Source organism: Mustela erminea, chromosome 9 (genome assembly GCF_009829155.1).
Source record: "Mustela erminea isolate mMusErm1 chromosome 9, mMusErm1.Pri, whole genome shotgun sequence".
In the NCBI taxonomy this organism is placed as follows: domain Eukaryota; kingdom Metazoa; phylum Chordata; class Mammalia; order Carnivora; family Mustelidae; genus Mustela; species Mustela erminea.
Genome location: NC_045622.1, coordinates 23,975,367 through 23,994,802, shown reverse-complemented (window position 1 = coordinate 23,994,802; position 19,436 = coordinate 23,975,367). Strand labels below are relative to the sequence as shown.

At 48.9% G+C, this 19,436-nt stretch overlaps 1 protein-coding gene across 5 annotated transcripts in view; it reads right to left on the bottom strand.

Moving 5' to 3' along the window:
• Nucleotides 1-19,436, bottom strand: part of FLI1 (Fli-1 proto-oncogene, ETS transcription factor) — a 122,508-nt gene that overhangs the window by 46,759 nt on the left and 56,313 nt on the right. For all 5 annotated transcript variants that reach the window (XM_032359182.1, XM_032359187.1, XM_032359183.1 and 2 more), the window contains one exon: nt 4,865-5,076. In XM_032359182.1, coding sequence (XP_032215073.1) covers nt 4,865-5,076 — 212 coding nt within the window. Of the gene's footprint in view, nt 1-4,864; nt 5,077-19,436 lie in introns of those variants that run through there.

The window sequence follows — 19,436 nt, the reverse complement described above, 5'->3', positions numbered from 1 at the left end:
CACAGTCGCCTTTGGACCTATCACATGTGTCTTCCATGCGTCACGCACACTCTGCACCATTGAGCGATCCCTGTTGTCTTTAGTACTTCTGTAGGACCCCTGCATAGATATGTCCCTTGTTTTAAAAAAGGAATACTCGATAAGTGAGAAGCAAATTTCAAGGAGACGGAAGGAAATCACCCCTAATCTAGCCATTTGCCCTGACCACTTAGCTATTTTCACCACTGCACATAGCTTCTGCTGAAGCCCAGGGATGGCTTCCCGCCCAGCTTGGGTGACATGCTCTGTACTGCAAGGTTGAGAACTGAAGGAAGCACCTGAGAAAGCGGCTCTATTGTCACAGACACAGACCTTACCAGGTGTGCGAGGCTGATCTTCCTGAAAGTGGAATGTGAAGTCTCCACGTGTCTCCTAAGAGCATCCAGAGCCCATCGGCCAGGGCTAGGAGCTGTCAGCGTAGAGTAACACCCACTCAGATTCTGCATGCCAGGCGCACAAGGCAAGCAGGTCCTTGCTTCCCCCAACCCTCCCCACCCCCCTGTAAAATAATACTCTTTCCTCCACGGGATGTTTTCTCCCCATGCCCGAGGCAGAGGCAGGATGCAGCTGAGAGTCATTTGCAGACCACAGCCCAAGGTCAAGTTGCTGAAGTCTACGTACATCACAGAACCAATGGGCCTTGCTGTTCCAAGAGCAACTCATCCTAACAGATTCAAGCACGACAGGAAGAGACGAGAAAGAGAGCAAACCTCCTGCAACATGGGCCAGCTAGGTTATCCCTGAGCTGCCCAGACCTCAGTCTCTCCATGTGACCCTGTGCCCCTGGTCCACAGGACTTAAGAGTGGGATGAAAAGCAAGAAGGTCATTGTAGCTTTAAGGGACAGAGAATACCTGCTCCAGAGACAGAAATATCTACGGTGTCTCCAAGAAGCACGAAGTCACTCAGAAACCCAAGTTATCAGAGAACATGGAGAGAATGTACCGGCAATTGTGAGATGGTCCAAAGCATTCTGGCCCAGCACTGTCCAGTTAAAGTACAGTGTGAGCTACATATATAATTTTCAATTTTCTAGTAGTTTCATTTTTAAAACAAAAAAACCAGGTGAAATGAATTTTAAAATATATTAATATATTAACTCACTACAGCCAAAAGAAAATTATCCAAAAGAAATTATCACTCAGCCAAAAGAAATGATCATTTCAACATAATCAACGTAAAAATAATTAATTAGATATTTTACTTTTTCCCCCCATAGTCTCCAAAGTCCAGTGCGTATTTTGTATTACGAGCACATGTTGGTTTTGGATTTCAGGTGCTCAGAAGCCACATGTAGCTGGTGGCTCCTGCCTTGGATGCCACAAATCTAGTCCACGAGTCGAGACCCCAAATGGGACAGATACTCTGCTTCGATTTTCTCATTGGAAGTTTGGAACTCTTTGTATTAAAGGAGCCATTTTGGTAACACTCGGGGTCAGGGAAACGCAGTGTCAATGATGAGAGATTTAAATTGCCTGGCATCTTTTTCATTGTGTCCCTTCTTTTTGCATGATTAATTAATAATAGAATCTGACGTGGTTCCAGCCTTGGTAAAGACATTTTTCTGAAAACCCTGGCTTCCTGCTGCCCACTGGGCCAGCTTCCATGTGAGCTCTTGGAGAATATTTACAGGGTGCTAGCAATGGCTCCTGAGAGCCCACGGGATCATCTCTGTTTCCCTGGGACGGGTGAGACTCGCCTGTCCTTCTGCACCTATTCTGTCACTGTGGATGGTCTGGGGCAGGACCTGGGAATCAAAACAAGGGTTGCCCTGTGTCACCACAGCCCTGTAAATACCACGTCTGCTCTTTGGGGGGTGATCACACAGTTCTCCTCCTGCTGGCCTCTGGTGTGACAGCAGCCAGGGACGGCTGGCCAGCAGGTTCTGAAAACTGATTTCCTTGGGGGACCCTGTTTGTCCAGGATTAGTGTGTAGGAGTGCTCTCAGGGCAGAGAGCAGCCAACTCATACAGGCATCCTCCCCCGAGCATGGACCTACAGGGCTTTGAATAAGCATCTTCACCTTTGAGTCTGGTTAGCCATGCATCCATTCACTTCTTTGTTTCATGACTATTTGCTGGGCACCTATCAAGGGCCAGGCATCACTCAGTAGACAGAACAAGGCCCTGCCGCATTTTAGTGAGGGGTGTGAAAAGAGCCAGGAAGAACAAAGAAGAATCTGAGTGAGGTGAAGAGCGCTGGGTGCTGTTTTCCGTCAGATGCATTAGAGACCTGAAGCAAGTGGGAGAGAGAGTCATAGGACTCAACGGAGTAGGAATATTCCAGAAAGAAGGAACACAGGCAGGAGACTCTGAGGCAGGAGGATGCTTGGAGTCTGGAGTCTTGTGTGGCTGGTGCAGAAGGAAGGTTTAAGATAGGAGGGCTAAAAAAGGTTTCATAGAGATGGGGGAACAGGGCTTGAGGAGGGCTGTGGATTTTGTTGCAAGCCGGTAGAGGAGTTTGAACAAAAGAGTTAAAAATTCTGGAAGGTTCTCTCTAGCCACTGTCTGAAGAACAGACTTCAGGAAGGCAAACAGAAGTGGGGAGAACAGGTGCTACTGGAGTGGCCTAGTAGCACAGGTGTTGCTGGTCTGGGTTGGGATGAGGCTACAAGAGTGGTTGGGATGCGGCTGGAACAGACCAATGACGCTCCAAGCATGGAATTTGGATTTTCAGTAAGGTTCAGGAAGGTTCGTTCTGGGGTCGGGCCAGTTTGGGAGGCACTGCCAGTCTGGGTGCTGTCAGAAACTGTACCATGAACCCCAAAGCACAATGTACAGGCAGAGAGGAAAGGGGTGGAGAGGCAGCCCACAGGCCAGGAATCAGAAGGCCCAGCTCTGGTGCTGGCTTCGCCTCCTCTAAATCCTTGGACAAGGCGTCAATCACCCTCTTGCCCCTCAAAGTCCAATCTGCCTTTAAATGTCAAAATGTAATTGCACCATTTTCTCACAGCATCACGGTAGCAAGCAAATGATAAGACGGTATGGAAAAAGTGTTTAACAACTGCACCTTCCTGACACTGTGGGGAAATCATCATCCTTATTATCTATGTGAAGAGAGTTCGTTTGAGGGGCTCCTGGCTTAGAACCTCTGAGCCTTCTGTAAATGCTAGACTCTGGGACGGTGGCTGGGATCCCAGTGGCTGGCTCTGGTTAGTGGATTTGAAATGTGGTAGGGCTCGGTGTTCCCACAGGCAGGTCCGAGACCGGTGGTTTGTCTGGGGGAGGTCTCCTTCCCAGCGGCACACTCGTCCCCTTCTCTCTCCTTCTCTAGACTTATTTCCTTAGTGACCTCATCCCTTCTTAGTGACAACTCTTTAGAGATGATGCCCAAACCTATGTTCCAGCCCCTAAACATTATCTCAGCTTTAGTTTCCAACGCTTAGCAGACATTTTTATCTGGATGTTCTACTGATTGCTCACAGGAATTTCAGAAGGAACATTGACATCTGTTCTCGAAGCATTTCCTTTCCTACCTCCCATGGCTAACAGCACCGTCCTGGCTAAAAAACAGGCAAGCGCCAACGATCTTTTTATTCTTTCCTCTCATATACCCTCCATCCCCCAAAACAAGCTTCAGTACGTGTCCATCTCAGCCCCGCTAATGATCCCTTTGATATGTCCCTCCTGGAGCTGTCTCTCTTGATTTCCCTAATCATTACCATCACTCAGATTCAGAACGTGATCATGTCTTACTGGGATAGTTCACTAACTTCTTATCTTTCTGACGCTCCTTCCCTTCCCCACCCTCCGTATATGACTGTCAGCTCTGGAAATCAAGCTCTGAAGAAGTTACATGTCAAGTCCACACTTAGAGTCGGTATCCGCATATGGAAAAAAATCCTGTGTTTTCTTAGCATGCCATTCAGGGCCCTTTCTTAATTTTTTTTTTTTCTCCTTGTGCTGCAGGCCCATTGACTGGGCTGATATTTAATGAATAAGACTGATGTTTTCTCTCTTTTAAACATTTGCCCAGGATGAACGCTATCACTATCGAGCACTTTCTGTGTCTGAAGCACTGTTCTGGATACTTCTTCCCCAGCATCAGAGTTAACCATCAACAGGAGCCTATGAATCCTGTGGCCTCTGGTTCCGAAAGGGAGAAGCTGGTGCTCAGAGAGCTGGATTGCTTGTCCAAGGGCAGAGCCGGGAATGAAACCTGGGCTACCCATCCCCCAGGCGTGCCCTTCCTTGCTCCTGTGAATCTTCTCTCCTTGGGCTCTCCTCCCGGCATTCCTACAAGGAAAGTCTTCCTGCCCTGGGTATCACCAAGTTCTAATACACCTCCCAAGTGTGATGTGTCTGTCCTCCCTGGCACAGTGAGCCCACAGATGTGTTCACCTTTGTCATCACTTCTGGACTTCTACTGCAAGACTGGTTTGGTCATCTCTGAGACCCACCCAGAAAGGTCAAGTGGCATCAGCGGGACAGGGACAGTGTGTTTTCACTAAGTTATCCCCAAGAGGAACTCTACCTGGGCCTGACAAAAAGTGGGTCTTCCCTAAGTGTCCGCATAGGGTCATGAGCCTAACTCTGACCTGGCCTTTGAGGGCTGAACCAAGACTCAGAGGGCGAGGGGGCTTCCTGACCCTGCTCCAGCCCCTGCCCTCCGTTCTATAGCCCTCTTTTGTCTCATCTTTCTAGGGACGGGCTCAGGCTCCCTGGCCTAGCAGCAGAGCCCCCCTCTGCAGCAGGCACCCGAAGCACCAGAAGCTACATAAGTCAGATCTGCTGGACTCAGGCACCGGGGGAACAAGCCTCCGCCAGCCCCGCACCTGGCAGCCGGCTGTGCCCACCCCTGGAGCGCCGCAGGCCTGGCAGGCTTACCTGGATCCATTCATGTGGTCATACTCCCGCTTGACATTGACCCTCACCGGCTGATTAATCCACTCCTGCTGCGGCGGGAGGGGGTTGATTTTGTGGGGCTGGCCATAGTCAGGGCTCCCTGAGGCGGTCATGTCGGCCTTGGGGAGGTGGGCCGCCGCTCCGTAGGCAGAGTCGAAGAGGGACTGGTCGTCGCTCACCACCGACAGAGCCTCCTGGAAGGTCAGAGAAGGAGACCGAAAGCCCAGTGTCAGTTCATCCCGTGTCACTCTTCACCTACTCTCTTTCTGAGCTGGCAGGGTGGCCCAGGACTACCCTCGGCCACCGGCCGGAGGTCCAGATTGCTGACTGACTCACGCTTGGTGGGGGAGGGGGGAAGTGATCGGGGTGACGTGGGGGAGACAAGTCTACCCCCATGCGAACTCAGTACATTCTTTGCAGGTTACCCTGCATGAGGAGGGATTTGGGGGCAGTGGGGTGGGATGGGGGAGCCCTGGGAGCCCGGGGGCATGGTCACACCCTGCGCATGCGCAGTGTTCCGTGGGCGCTTGAGCACCGGCTTTCAGGTCTCAGCAGAACCGCGTCTGACTAGCTTATGTGTCGGTAGGGCTGGAAGGGGATGTGAAAGTGAGCATTGATATTATAGGTGAGGCAAGTAAGACCCACCCAGAGAGGTTAAGTATCCAACTCAAGGTCACACAAGGGAAGGGTGGGGCCCAGGGCTGCGGTTGCCTCTAATTTCGGTTTCCTTATCTGTAAAGGGGAGTAAGAATAGCTTTTTCAGAGCTGGTAGGTGGGTTAAATAAGAAAAATTCTTGGGACAGGTGTCTAGCTTGAAGAGATGCCCAGCAGCTTTCACAGGGGTTCTCTGGCATGTGGTGGGGGCATCTTACACGTGAGTCAGTTGGGAGGCTGCCTGCCTGCTAGGGACCCAGTTCCGTCATGCCCTCTTGCCTGATGCCTAGAGATGAGAGCTTCCTGTCTAAATTGTGATGATTCAGCTTGCCTAGGAACAGCTCTGCAGATGGGGGAGTCCCCGGGTAAGACCCTCTGTCTGCCCACTCACACTGTCCCATCCCTTGGTGCAAGTCTGTCTTGTGGAGATCTGGATGGAGAAAGGAAGCCTTGCACTGGGCAGAGATCTCCTCCCCTCCAAAGCACCATAATAAGATGCTTCCGCTATTCCAACTCCCTTAAATCACAGAGGCCAAGGGGTCACAGACTAGAGTTTGATGTTCCCTAGATCACATAATCACACCAAGGTAAGTTGTCCGCGCTCCGGAAAAGAAGGGAACAATCTATAACCCAGAATGAATTTACAATCAATGTAATCTATAATTACACAATCTGTCATTGTGAAGATGAGATGGATACTATCCAGGAAATGCTTAGAACAGTCTTTGGCACTTAATGCCACCCAATTAATGTCAACTATGATGATTCCTAGTGTTCAAGGACAGGTTCTCTGAGGCTACGTGTTAGGGGCTGAATTGTTCCCTTCAATTCACAGAGTAAAGCCCTGATGCCAATACCTCAGGATCTGACTGCAGTTGGAGAAAGGGCCTTTGGAGAGGTGATTCAGTTGTCAGGAGGTTCTTTGGGTGCACCCTAATCTGATCTAACTGGTGTCCTTATAAGGAGAGGATGTCTGGACACACAAAGTCCACCATGTGGAGAGGCTGCAGGCCACCTGCAGCCAAGGAGAAGAGCCCTCAGAGCCTGCCAGCACCCTGACCTTGGACTTCCAGCCACCAGAACTGTGAGAAAATAAACTTCTGTGGCTTAAGCCACCCAATCTGTGGTATCTTGTTATGGCGGCCCGATACACCACCTTTACGTAAGCCCTCCCGTACCCGTAAAGTTGCAGTTTGCTCCACCAGCTAACCCTTACTGTTTCTCCCAGGGTCATTCGCAGCCCCGCAGGAGGACAGCCAGAGTTCAATGAGAAAGGCTCTTTTGTGGCTGCTTCTGGCTGGGGTTGAGGAAGAATTACTGGAACCTACTCTGGGAAGTCTGTTCCTGCCCCAGAAAGCTTTGAATCATATAGATATGGCCAGAGATGGCAGTTTCTAAGCTGAGCTGTCCACGCAATATTGAAAGGCCCACATTTTCCCAACCAAGTGGGTGTCTCTTGATCCTGACCTAAAATATGCTGGGATCCTTCTTCATTTTCCACTTAGTGCCCTTGCTCATGCTCAGAGGAAATCTGGGCTTCCTGGAACCACCGTCTTTGGGTGATTAGACCCATTCTCCATGTCACTTAGGGAGCAGACCTGGCTCCTTATCCCAGACCAGTTTTGAGTTGCCATCCAGGCCCTTGGTGTTTTGATTTTAAGTTGAAAAGCATGACATTGTAAGTGACCAGAGAGTTGAACCTGAGTCTTTGAAATTCTGGGGGTTCTACATGAGGAGCAGAGACGCATTACCCCCTAGGACCTACATGTGCACTTTTGGTGGAAAGGGGAACCCTCACCAGTCCGGCTACTAAAAGAAACTATGTATGTGTAAGGAATTGGGTATCATCTTCCGCTGTGGAAAGTGGCTTTATGCTTGGTCAATCAGGCACACATCCTAGAGTTTCCAATGAAAGAATTTCTTATCTCCCTTCCTCTAGGTTAGGGAAAAGATGGTGGAATAATGGGAGGAAAGAGGCAGGAAAAGAAGGGAACAATCAGAAGCATCAGGGAAGCAGGAAAGATCCCTCTCCTCATTATCCCCAAAGAGAGAGGGCCAGGAAGCAAGAGAGGCAGGGTTTCAAGTCCAAGGGGGCCAAACAGGTGGCAAAAGCAAGGCTTGCAGCAACAGAAAACATGAGGTGAAGCAGCGGGTGTTGGTGGCTGACCATGGAGAGACTTCTTAAGGAAATGAGAACGAAGAGCTTACAGGACCAAGGGTAGGTGTGGTAAAGGGCATGAAACCTGTTTGAACTCATTTTGGACTGCAGTCCACAATCAAAGGAAACCAGTCAGGCGGCAACATCACAGGGGGAGAGATCCCTGATTTCCCCCCAAACGTCGCTCTCTCCTCCTGCCTGACTAGTCTTCATCTAACGGTCCAGGCACGTGGGCATCCTTGCCTTTCTCTTCCAGACTCTTCCCTCCCTGACAACACACGGGCACTCTCTGCACCCATCCAGCCCACCATGCGCATCCCCTGGGCAGAGGGAGCTCCCCCGAAAGTCTAAATACGTCCTGCCATGATCCCCGCTCAGACACCTCTGAGAGCTCACTTGATGCTGCCTGCAGCAAATCTACTCTCATCTGCTTGTGTTCGCACAACTCAGCTTTGCCCCAGCTGCCCACCCTTATATCTCATGACATCCCCCCAGCCCCTGCAACTCCTGCCCGATGCTGACTATTCCTGCTGTTCCACTCAGCGGGCTCTGCTCACATACACTTGGTCAGTTCCCGTGTTGTGGGCGCCCTTACTCTGTCCTTTCCACCTGCATGCACGTCCAATATTTCCCATTTTCTAAGGTAAATGAGATCTTCCTCACCCTGTGAAACCTTCCCTGATAGTTCCCCTGACTCATTTGAGCTTCTGAAAGCGCAGTGAGAAGAGGGTGCCTGGGTTGGCTCAGTTGGTTAAGCATCTGCCTTCGGCTCAGGTTGTGATCCTGGGGTCCTGGGATGGAGTCCCGCACTGGGCTCCCTGTTCAGCCAGGAGTCTGCTTCTCCTTCCTCTTTCTCCTTCCCTCCCCCTTGTTCATGCTCACACTCTCTCTCAAATAAATAAAATCAATACTCCTTAGGTAGGTGTGTGTGTGCGGGCACACACATACACACACATACACACACCACACTTTCTCTATTTCTAGTCATTGATAAGCAAAAGATTTTTTTTTCCCTTATAACAGTATGGAGAAAAGAATCTGTGGTTGGGAGAAGCTGGGAAGGGAGAGAAGATGAAGAGGAACAACTCCCTGTCTGGTCTGCTGGACTGAAATTAAGAAACCTAGTAAGAGCAGGAGGCCAGAGGCGAGAGCCACTACGTGGGAGTAACAGATTTGGGCAGCGAAACAGGCTGACTGAAGACCCTGGTGAAAACTTAAAGTTGGGGAGGAGAACATTCTCACTGTCTCTGAAAGGAAATAGCACCCCTCTTGCCCTTCAAGACTGAGAGCCATAGGGGCATCCCAAGACCATACCCCTAGCAAGTATGCTTCTGTCTTGAAGATGGGGAGATTTCTCTGAACCTCTTTGGTGGCATGGGCTTAGTGAGGAGGGGACAGGCTTAGAGGAAGGACAAACGGGGAACATGGCACTGGGTATCTGTGGCTGACAGACTTGTGTGAGAGCATCTTGTCACTGCTGGGGACTATGGGGGCTGCTGGGGGGGTGGATAATGGATATGGATGAGGCACCAAGGTGCTGCTTTTTTTTTTTTTTTAAGATTTTATTTATTTATTTGCTGGGGAGAGAGAGAGAGCATGCACGCACAAGCAGGGGGAGTGGCAGGCAGAGGGAGAAGGGGAAACAGGCTACCTGCAGAGCAGGGAGCCCGATATGGGACTCGATCCCAGGACTTTGGGATCATGACCCGAGCCCAAGGCAGCTGCTTAACCAACTGAGCCACCGAGCCTCCCCAAGGTGCTGCTTTTATCATGTGAGAAGCTATTGAGCTGGTAGATGTTTCAATCACACACTTTGTACACATGCTTTTACGCATGTGCAGCTCTTGCTGTTTTGTGTCTTATAAAGCTGTTTGCTTTTACTTAAACTCTCAAAACTTCTAAAAGTTTAAACATGAAACTCTTACTTGTACTGAAAACTCTTTACAGGAAGGAGTTGTTGGTTTTCAAGAAATTTTTGCCGATGACTTATTGATAAGAATTTAATTTTGGGATGAGAGATTGAATTCAGAAAGACTTTTGGTGTGAAATTCACAGACCATTCTCAGACTGACTAAGTTCCTTCAGTTTGTAATGTCTTCACTTTTTCTATTGACTTTGGCCATGACCCAGAAGACAAATGATTCTTTTAAAGACTGTTAAAATCCAGGTTGCTTTAGAGCATGCTACATAAAAATTGACTTCAAAGTGAAAAAGACACAAGGTATGGGCTCCCTAGCCCCATGTGGCCCCCAGTTCTAGGGTTAATCCTTCACCCTCATAGTCATCACTGGGAAAGTGAGCCCTGCATGGGCTTAGTAACTGGGTTCTGAGAAGTATCTTTCCTTTGCTCTGCTGATTGCTGGAAGGAATATAGCAATTTAGGATGCTCTGGTCCCTCAACCACTGAGTTCTAGACCCAGAGGGAGGCACACAGTCCCTTGACTCCAAGTACATCAGTACCCCACTCGGTCCATTTGCCAGAAAGCTCCGACAAGGTCAGCTACCGGGAGAGGCAGCTGGAGTTCTGATCTAAGAGGTTGGCCCTATTTGCCCGTAGAAATGCTGACCAGACTGTGTCTGCCTTCCTTCCCGTGATCCCCTGCTGGTCCGGGCAGCCAGCAGAGGGATATGGCCCATGGAGCGCTTGTCCTTACCCAACTTGGGTAAATGCCTTTAGTTCATCACTTATAATATATCCTGTGGTCTCATTATTGAAAAGAGATCTTAGCAGATAATTATCATAGCACTTAGTAAGTGTGAGACACTGTTTATATGAGTAATCCAATTTAATCCTCTTAGCAATTCTATAAGGGATGCACTATTATTACCCCCATTTTTTTTTCAGATGGGAAAATGGCTATTCAGAGAGGTGAAAGAACTCGCTCAGGTCGCACACCAAGTGAGCGTGATCTGGGATTCAGATTCAGGTCTGCCGCCCGTCACCTCCCAGGGAGCCTGTGCACGCCTTGAGGACAGCTCTTGAGTTCATTGTAACGTAGAGCCCAATCTTTGGAGTTGGAGAGATGTGAATTTCAATCTGCTCTCCAGCAGTTGCTCATAAACCCATCACTGATTGTGATTTATGAATGACTCTCTGAACTACACATCCTTATCTCTAGAACACGGATAATCACAGTACCTCACCTGGTACATTTTGAATATAGGCAAAATGAGTAAATGTAAGTGAATTTCCCAAATCAAGCATCTAAAGTTCTTAGGATACAGTAAATACTCACATTGAAAAGAAACCCAAGGCTGAGATGGCATTGGGACTCTCGTTACTGGAGCTGTGAGATGGAGCAGGGGAAGGAGAGAGTGCAGATAAAGCCGGAGATAGACCTCCTTCTCCCCTGTGTGGGTTACTTCAACGGAAGTTGCTTAAGGTTCAAAATTAGCAGGTTTGGAGATAATAGATTTTGAAATGCAAATTCCATGAGGTTTCTGAGAATAGAGCCTGCTTCACTACTGTTTCCACTCTCCTCTTTCGAACCATGGATGTTGTTCCATTGCAGCCTGAGAGCTCTCTAAATCGGTTTCTGAATTGAGGCTTCTAGATGGCAGATAAATTTTTGTTAAATAGCCTTGCAAGGGAGAGGAAGAGCCACTCATGGCTGAGCTAATCAAAACAGAGGCGGCTGGGCGCCTGGGTGGCTCAGTGGGTTAAGCCGCTGCCTTCGGCTCAGGTCATGATCTCAGGATCCTGGGATCGAGTCCCGCATCAGGTTCTCTGCTCCGCGGGGAGCCTGCTTCCTCCTCTCTCTCTCTCTGCCTGCCTCTCTGCCTACTTGTGATCTCTCTGTGTCAAATGAATAAATAAAATCTTAAAAAACAAAACAAAACAAACAAACAAACAAAAAAAAACAGAGGCGGCTAACTCCTATCCTTATCGCCATTCATATATTGTACATGCAGTAAACATCAGGAAAAGACCATGTGTATGTCTGTGAATTCACTAATAAGAAAACCTTTCCTCATTTTGGAATTTGTCTCATATATATATATATATATATATATTTTCTTCCTTCATTTCTTAAAAATACTAGCAGACATAGCTTCCCAAATTCGTTTTCCTTAGATTAAGGCATATGTTCTCTGTGTGCACGTCAGTTGAGTGATAGGGGACTGTGGTCACAGCACGGCCACATGATGGTCTGGCTGATATTAATGATGAGCAGACAATTGCATCTCTGAAAAAGCTTTGCTGAAACAGAGATGGAAAAACCCCTAGAGTAGCAAAAAAAAAAAAAAAAAATTAAGACGGTGTCTGGACCCTGGACTTTCTCCCCTTCTATTTCTGCCATGATCCTGTCCACAGAAGAATACACATATAATCCACACTTATGAAACAAACAGATTCAGGGGAGGAAAAGTTCCAGACAAAACCATGGAGGAGAGACCCTGTCCTTCGCTCATCCTGATTTAGATAGTTAGATTGAGTTTCTACACCAGCACAGGGAATGACCCAAGACATGGCGCTCCAAGAAGCACACATTCTATGTGGTTTCCTCCCCTTTCCTTTCCCTCTCTCCTGCCCTGAACCCTTCAAGGACAGGTCTCTGTGGTTCATGAGCTTTGCTGGAGGTGGGTGAAAGGACTGTCAAAAGCAGCCCCACCAGGTTCCCTGCCGCTTGCTGCCCTGCTCAGCAGGCCGCGTGACTCCCAGACCAGGCCTCTGGAAAGCTCATCTCTGGATCACCGCAGGGAGCACGCTAGCTTTGGCTTTTTATTACATTCTTTGCATAATGACATGAAGTCCCTTTGCTTGCCAGCCAGAGTGCATACAAAATTCAGACAAGATTCTAGGAAGCAAAATACCCTGTCTTCTCTGTTTTTGGAAATCAGCAAACTCTGCAGCAGTGGGAGCATCCAGCTCATGGGGGTGGGGCAGGGGGGTGGGTGGTGGCGGTCTGGTCATAGTCACATATGAAGTGTCCTTGTCACATCTAAAGCTGTTAGTTCAAGCCTTTTGCTTCTCACTCTTTTCTAATCGCTGGCCATGTACTCCCTTCTTCCTCATTATTTCAGTCCCACAGAGGGCAGGTGGACAAAAAGAAAAGAAGCTAAACTTTATGACAAGTTGGATAAGGAGGAATGTGGGTAACATCAACAGTCACCAAATATTAAGCCACACATGGGATAGTCCCGGAGCTGCCTGAGCTCACATCTGCCTGGTTGTCTTTTCCTGAAAGGGCCAGGTTAATATTTCTAATCTTTGCCACTTCCCGTCTGCATACAGGTTCTCTTTCTCTTCCCCTTGAACCCCCTTGAACTTCACGACTGCCTCAACAAACAGAAGATGGCAGAAGTGACCTTAAAGGACTCCCAAGGCTAGGTGATAAAGGACATTATGACTTCCACCTGCTTCTTGGTCTCTCTTGGGGCTCCAGGCCTTAGAAACGCCACCATGCCACAAGGAAGCCCAAACCAGCCCAGGCAGAGAAAGGCATGGAGAGGCCCACATGGAGAGGGACCCGAGGCCACCAGCCACCAGCCCAGCAATGACCTTCAGACTTGGGGGTGATGAGCCGCAGATGAAGGTTTTGCCCACGAGCACCATAGCTGTTGTATGCCCTTGAGTTTTGGTATAGTTTCTTACATAGCCATAGAAACTAGAATTAAAATGAATTAAATCTAGATGAATTAAATGAATTAAAACTAGAATTAAAATCATTAATTAAAATGATTTCCTATCATTTTAATCAGCAACAAGAGAACCCAGATTCAGAGGCTGCCGAGCACGATCATCTGTGTTTCCTTTTCACTAGGGTTGCTGACACCGGCTGCAAGAATTAGTGCCAGGACTCGCTAGATGGGGAACTGAGGCACAAAGCCCACACTCCTTAGGATCACACAGTGAGGGAAAGTCAGTCTCAGCGTTCAGGCCTAACTCTTCTGATAACCACCTAGCAGAAATACCCCTCCATGACAACAAGAAAACACATAACCAGGGCCACTATTTCTTTTTTAGGATCCTTATATTATAAAAAAGGAAACTGAGGCTTAAGGGGGTTTCTACTTGTCTTAGGTCCCTCAACTAACAAATGACCCTGCTGGTAGCCTGAGTACAAAACCCACACTCTTCCCCCAAACTCCTTCTAGCCCATTGACTCTAATCCAGGCTGTGCCACAGAGCCAAACTTGCCAAGGAAACTCGGAGTGCTTTGCTGATTTCTAAGGTATTTCATTGAACTCTGTCCCCCTACTTCCCCTCTCTCCATCCCCTTCCCCCCGCAACTTAAATCTTCACTCATTGGGGAGGGGGCTTCTGCAGTGGGCAACCCAGGGAAAGGCAGCCAGCCAAGTTCCTAGAAAATGGAATTAGAATCCTTTGCAGATGAAAGTACTTTATTTAATGGAGTTTAATAAATTAAGGGAATGAGCCTAAATGAGTTCAGAGAAGAGGGTCTCTGGGTTCTATAAAGGCATGCCATGTAACAGAATCCAGAGCTGTGGCCTTGTGTTAATCATGGTTCCCATTAGATACTTCTCCAGCTCTCCCGTGGTATCTACCTTTGCCTGTTGACTTTGAGTTTTCACAGTCCCTGTTTTGACCATAACCACATTTAAAGGGCATCTCTAAACATCAAAGTTAAATTCTCCTCCCACAGAGAATGATTTTACTGCTGAAAAGAAAAAAAGTGCTGAATATGGAAACTCACAGGAAGGGGATAGAAGGTTAGTCTGAACCCCAAGACAGGGACGTTTTATAGTATGCTTTACTTTCTGTTTCTTTACAATGGGCCTGACCGCCCTTCAACATGCTTTTTCTCGATGACAGTGGGGGTAGCCAAAGGGTCAGCAAAGACCTGTCATGTGGAGTTTGTTGTACTTTTGACCATCCACGGGGGCGAGCGCCTCTCCCATCACAGGAGGTGAGCTGGCCCCTCAGGTGGACCCCACAGTGTTGGAGGGATAGGACCGAACAGTGATGGGAAGCTGAGGTTCACTAAGGTTAGGAACCTTCGATGATCTCCTCCGTGAAATGGAGCACATGTTCTCCAGCGTGTTCAGATGGGCTGAAAGGGGGGAAATTAAGCTCTCGCAGGTGCAATGGGGTGATGATGAAAAGAGCTGTCAACCAGCAAAACAGAACCCCAGATGCCATGGGGAGAAGCAGACACAGAAGAGAAAAGTCCTGGAAGGGACCCGGATACAGCAGCAGAAACAGTTCCCTGTGCACGAATTTCACTGCTTATCACTTGCATCAGGACTATATTCTGCCAGATTTCACAAGGCTGGCTGTTCCAGTCATCAAACATACTGGAATAGGGCACCTGGGTAGCTCAGTTGGTTAAGCCTCTGCCTATGGCTCAGGTCACGATCCCAGAGTCCTGGGATCGAGTCCTGGATTGGGGCTCCTGCTTGGCAGGGAGCCTGCTTCTCCCTCTGCCTGCTGCTCTCCCTGCCTATGATCTCTCAATCTCTCTCTCTCTCTGACAAATAAATAAATAAAATCTTTACAAATAAAAAAATACTGGAATACTTCCATACCAGTGCCTCCTTTCCCTTCTCTGCCTGGGGACAACGAATGGGTCAACGATTGGCACAGCAGGTCCTCCTAGACCGCACTCTAAAACACTTGTGCCCACGGCATAGGGGTGGTTATGGATCTGCACATTTTCCCAGACCTAGCAGGGGGTTTTCTGATGACAGACGTGATGGCAAGTGAGGACCAGGGAAGACTCAGCCTGGGCTGGGAGCAGTCTTTCTCCCCAGGAGGATCCTTGAGCCTGTTGGCCTCTGAAGGTGTCAGAAGGCAAAGGACAGAGAAAACAAACCACTTGTCTCTTTCCTCACTCCATAGGGTGCATGTTCCAGTAAAAGGCACCGGCTACAGGCTGGGTCAAGGCAGAGCATTACTGCCTGTGTGAATTTGGGCACACTACCTACACTCTTGATTCCTGGAAAATTTTAACGGTCTTCCATCAAATGTTGAACGCTCTTGGACGATGACGAATGGCCACACTGCCCCAAACACAGAGAACTGAAAGCTTGGAAGAAGTGTCCTCTGAGGGGACTGGCTCCGGTATTTCCCCACAGAGTCCCCATGTGACCCCGCACAGGGCTGATTTAAGAGGCTGGGAGCCGGGAAAACGTTCCTGGCCGGTCCTGTTGCTTGAGATTGAGAGCTCCACGAATTGCCCTTGGAGCCTTGTCTTGGTGGGTCTGGCTCGGTAGCAGGATCAGGAGGATCTCAATGTGGTCTGTGGTGAGGAGAGGGGACTCTGAGTGACAAAGGGAAGGAAGGGGGCAGGGAGGCAGTTCAGGTCTGAAAGGATGGGCTCCCCCAAGGGGCAGACAGCTGTCCAGCAGGGGTGGAAATGGCACTTGCTGCCAAGTTTATCAGCGGTGGGGAGCAGAGGAAGTGTAGGTGGCAGGTGCCCTTGGGTGTTTCTTTGAGTCCTGGGGTCATGGGAACTTTCCCATCCTTTTTCTCAAAAACCGGTTCTGCCGCTGGAGGCACGTCATCCATCTTATTCTTTCTTTTCATTCCCAGTTGCTTGCTCAGTTCCCGACACCCAGTAGGTATGCAGTGACCTTTTCTAAGGGATAAAAGCCCCAGAGCTGATAAGAAACACAGAAACCCCATCCCCCTTGCCAGCACCTTTAACTACCAGTTGGATTTCCCATTCTCTCTTGGCCATGTGTGATTTACACTAAGCCGGGCACTCCAGACTTGTCCAGTTTCTTTTCAAACAGCCACACCCAGTGTCCAGTTTAAACACAAGGCCACCGACCGCTCCTTCTGAGCAGCTCATTGAGGTCCTATTCCTAGAAGCTGTGATCTTATCGGACAATTTCCTTGTGTGACAGTTTCCGTGGCAACTGGTGTCTTCATAATCACAGGAAGGCCACGAGGACACACGCACAGGGGGGGGGGCCTTTTCTCTGTTTCTTCCAGCTCCTGTACCCCAGGAGCACCCTGGCAGGGGGATGAAAACAAATCCAGCCTCAAGAAGCTGGGTGTCTGGTCTCAAGCGCCCAAGCCATGTCTGCAAGCCACGGCTGGCACCGGCTAGGACAACGCCGCTTCACCATGGTGGGGAGCAAGGCATAGCAGGAGAGACGCCATATTATTTCATCTCCTCACAGGGGTCTGGGAAAAGAGGGGCCCCTGAATTCACTTCACAGTTCTTAATGGCTGTCTCCTCTCCATGATTCACACCCAAAGAGCCACGCTTGGTGACCTCATGCCCGTCTAGTCCTGAGTGTGCAGTATTTCCAACTTTCACATCTGGACGAACCATCCTAGCCAAGGTGCTTCATTGTGTTGTGGCCCGGCAGCATCTGGTTACCATATTGTTGCAGCAGCGAGCGGCCAAGTCCCTGAGGATGGAGGTCATGGAAGGAGGTGGTACCTAAGCAGGTCCTTCTCTGGGCCAGCTCAGCAGCCCTGACCCGGCCTCTGCCCAGCCCCTGCTCTTTATGTTATCCTCCTGCTCCATTCCGCTGGTGCCCTTCTGTATTCTTCACTCTTCCTGCGTCCTGTTCCCATTCCTTCTCTTTCTCTTGTTCCTTCTCTTGCATTTTAATGTTCTGTCTTAAATAGATTCTCCTCTTGTTATACAAGACTCAGCACTCCAAACCTTCAGACTCCTATCTAAAATACCTTCCTTGACTGCTCTCTGGGTGTCTGCAAATACCTTTTCCCTTTGCCCAAACCAGCGGTCCCTACACAGCCCTGCTCTCCATATGCCCCCTGTCTCACCGGACCTCATTTACTCACCAAACTTTTACAGAGGACCTACTAGGGGCCAGGCATTCAGCTAGACACAGGGGCTACAAAGATAAATGAGTCTCCAAAAGCACACACTTGCCCTTAAGGAATTCAAGTCTAGGCAGAAGACTGGTGCAAACATCGATACTCTTGTGGGGGTGGGAAGACGGGGCAATAAGTGAGGGGCTCGGGGGTGGCCTCCTGAAGGAGGAGCCTGAGATGGGTGAAGGGCACCTTCCAGAACACCTCAAGGGCCACAACCTCCAGGAAGTTTCCCTGCCCCCTCCAGCCCACCACAGTCACCACTTCCACAGTAGTACTTGAAATTAGTAGTACTTTCTATCTCTACCGCCCAGTCAGCATTTTATTCTAGTCTGCTTTGTCACATTGCTTTTTTTTTTCTTTCACTCCTGCCATATATGGTAGGTTTTCGTAGGTTCACCTTCTGTCTCTCCCACCAGAGTGTAAATCCCGCAAGGATGGATTTTCTTTGCCATTTTCCATAGACGTCATTCACACTGACTGAGTGCCTTGATTCCCTCATCCCGAAAGCACCCAGTTGAGACAGAGGGCGTTCACATAGGGCAAGGGCTCCCCACTGCGTCCCTGCTGGCTTCTTGGAGATGTCGTTTATGGAGGCAGAATGACAGGATCTGAGTTCCTCATCTACTGCTCTTAAGTACTGTGACCTTAGTCAAGTTCTTTAATCTCTCTGGGCCATAGTTCCCTTTTCAGTAAAATAACAATGATAATAATTGTATTCTAACTCATGCCCCTCACACAGCAAGCACCCTCTGAACTTAATCTTCTTCCTAGGATTCACAGTTTCTAACATAAGAAAAGCACTCATTTCTCTGGGCCTGTTTCTTTACTTGCAACATCAAAGGACCGAACGGGATCATCTGCCAGACCCTCTCCAGGGCTTCGATGCTAAAATCTATTAGTGGATTGACCCCACAGCCCCATTGCCTGCAACAGTCCCAGTTTAGGCCTATTGTTTCAGATAATGCTAAATAACACCTCTCTCCACTCTCAGAATTATTCCCATTTGAATGACAGGTTATATGTATGAGCGAGCGTGGCTATCTCAGTGTAGCTTAGCTTCATGGGACCGTGGGTTGTCATCCTTGCTCTCCCTTCCAGGGAGGAGGGAAGGGGAACCGAGGACAGCCTGGTCTACACAAAAAGCCAAGCATCCGCTCCTCTTGGAGCTCAGGCTCCATCTCCGGTACACAGCTGGTCTTTCGGTTGGCAGCCACCCTCAAAGCGGTCGCCCACTGGGTTGGCCTTCATCCTTGTTTGGCTTGAGTGCCAAACCTAGGCAGTCTGGCACTGGGCCTCCTGTCTCTCGGCATCCATCTATAGGAAAAGCAGATATTTTGTGAACAAGTCCTGCCATGGTCTTCCAATGAAAACATCTCAGTGGGATTACATGGAGATATTTTCTTTGTCAATCTCAGTAAAGCTATTAGAACAGAAAACCCGGCTGAAACCCACTGACAGTTCCTGGGGACTTGGGACTGATTTAGTTACTCTATAAAGGGTACTTAGTGTTCTACTCTTGGAAGCTTCTGAAGGTATTGGCCTTGACCAGTAGGAGCCTGTCTGTCTCTCTCAGGGACATGTGTCATGGTGGGAGTACAGCTTGATCCTTGACGGCTCCAAAACTTACGGGAAATGGGAAACTAGCTCACAAGGTGGGGACACCCTGAGATGTCCCAAACCTTCATCAGTAACTTTTTTCTTCTCATTCCCTTTACTCCAGGCTCCATTGTCAAAGGCTCTCAAGTTCTTACATTGTCTCTTCCACTTAGTTTTCTGCATAGTTTAGATCCCTAACATTCATTATGGCCTTGGTGATTTCCACAAGAAGGCCAACATCAGTGATGTCAACCTTCCCAACCCTGCACTTCTTGGGAAGCTGTGGAAGCAAAATGTCCCTGGGGGGAACCCTGTGGTCACCTTCCTCCTTCTAATCCCAACCCAAGGAAGGTTTCAGGTCCGACAGCCTGAATGACTTTTTG